We start from the raw sequence: 1,930 nt of genomic DNA on the forward strand, positions 1-1,930 counted from the left end.
GAAGGAATGTACTAGATGTCATAGGGCCAAAGCAAGACCTGCATGTCCATTGATGGCGTCATTACCGAAAATGAGACTCCAAAAGTCACTCCGTGCATTCAGGCAGACGAGAGTGGATTACGTTGGTCCATTTATCACAGTGCAAGGCAAAGGAAACTCACGTCAAAAACGTTATTTGTGTCTAATCACATGTTTAACTACACGAGCCGTTCACCTGGAAATGGCATACAGCCTCGACACAAGTGCATTTCTAAATGCTTTCTACAGAATGGTAAATCGGCGAGGTCTACCACAAGAGGTAATATCGAACAACGGAACCAACTTTGTTTGTGCCGTTAAAGAACTCAAGGAACTTTTTCACAAGCTGGATCAGGAGGCTGTTCAACGTTCCATGGCTAATCGAGGAGTGAAATGGAACTTCAACCCTCCATACTCACCTCACTTTGGAGGGGTATTCGAGACGATGATTAAGTCGGCTAAACGTGCCATCTTCGCTATCCTGGGGAATGGTGATGTCACAGGCGAGGAGCTGGAAACTGCATTTCCTGAAGCTGAATCGCTGATCAACTCGCGACCTCTCACCTATCAGTCGACTCATCCCCAAGATGTGATTCCTCTGACACCGAATCACTTCCTCCACGGCCAGATCGGAGGGATATTTGCTCCAGAATCCGTCGACACTACAGATTACCATCCACGAAGGCGCTGGAGACGTATTCAAGAACTGATGAGACACTTTTGGACTGAACCCAAGATCTGTGTGCCAACAATATTGTTCTTGTGACTTCTCCGGACACTCCACGAGGACAGTGGCCCCTTGGCAGGATTGGGAAGACATATCCAGGACGAGACGGACATGTTCGTGTGGTGGATGTACGAATCGGACAGTCAGTGATTACCAGTCCAGCAAACAAGATCTGTCCACTGGAGTGGTCATCTGAGAATTGTGATACAGATTTGTAACTTCAGATGCATCGGATACAGCAAATTGGATTTTGCAACACGGATTCTGTGGATTCTCTAACATCGGGTTATGTGATACTGGCTTCTGTGAAGAAATTGGATTCTGTGGATTCTGTGACACTGGATTCTGTGGATTGTGACAATAGATTATCCGGATTCTGGGACTTTGGATTATGTGACATCAAGATTGACCCTGAACTGTGTACTGTGAGTCTTGACTGTGAAATGTTATATGAACTATATGAACTGTGTGATATTATATATAACATGTTATAAACATTATGGGATATTCGAGGATTGGGGGATAATATTGATTTCAGCTTGTTAGTTTGGAAAGTATTTAATTTCTGCTTATTGCAGATGTTAGAGATATTAGCATTGCATTGGAATTGATTGAATGCTTGTGTTGTGTTGACAGGAGTCTGTCAAGGAGAGGGGCATGAACAGAAGGAAACTGATGTTTTCGTTTTTAGCGTGGGTCAGCGAATGCACCCGTCACTATGCGTACATGTACGAGGGTTGAAATATCCCGTGCATTTTGTGGCTATACCTGGCGACAGTGTTAATGATATGAGGCTGGGAGTTGGTTCGATGACTGTTGCGGGACAAAGATGTCCCTACAGAGTACCAGCCTGGGGTTACAGTTAAGTTAGTACTAAGAAATAGTTTCCATTAGAGGGAAGACAGTTATACAGATGTCTTAGCATTCACATTATCGGTGAATGTGCAGTGTGTACGTTTTTTTCATTGGTTTTACTGTTTTGTTTCAGTTTGGGTGTATTAAATGCTCAGACATAATTCTTTTGACTTTTCGTTTATTTTATAAATGGGGAATAAGAACTGCCTCATTCCCAGTAGTCATTATCATACTTGAGTGAGCACAATCTCCAGTTGGACGCCTGGCTGTTGAAGGGAGGTAACTCCGTCAGCCTTATCTACCAGGTAAAAAAATAAAGCATTAAACTCC

General features: G+C 43.4%; 1 protein-coding gene across 1 annotated transcript; it reads left to right on the top strand.

Moving 5' to 3' along the window:
• The first annotated feature begins 220 nt into the window (after positions 1-220).
• LOC137294329 (uncharacterized) lies at positions 221-784 on the top strand. The gene has a single exon (XM_067825328.1). The coding sequence runs from the start codon at positions 221-223 to the stop codon at positions 782-784; it is 564 nt and encodes a 187-aa protein (XP_067681429.1).
• Positions 785-1,930: the final 1,146 nt, after the last annotated feature.

The sequence above is a fragment of the Haliotis asinina genome, chromosome 8 (genome assembly GCF_037392515.1).
Source record: "Haliotis asinina isolate JCU_RB_2024 chromosome 8, JCU_Hal_asi_v2, whole genome shotgun sequence".
In the NCBI taxonomy this organism is placed as follows: domain Eukaryota; kingdom Metazoa; phylum Mollusca; class Gastropoda; order Lepetellida; family Haliotidae; genus Haliotis; species Haliotis asinina.

What these genes read in the sequence shown, in the direction of transcription:
- LOC137294329 (XM_067825328.1), top strand. Translation starts at nt 221, where the DNA reads ATGGCATACAGCCTCGACACAAGTGCATTTCTAAATGCTTTCTACAGA.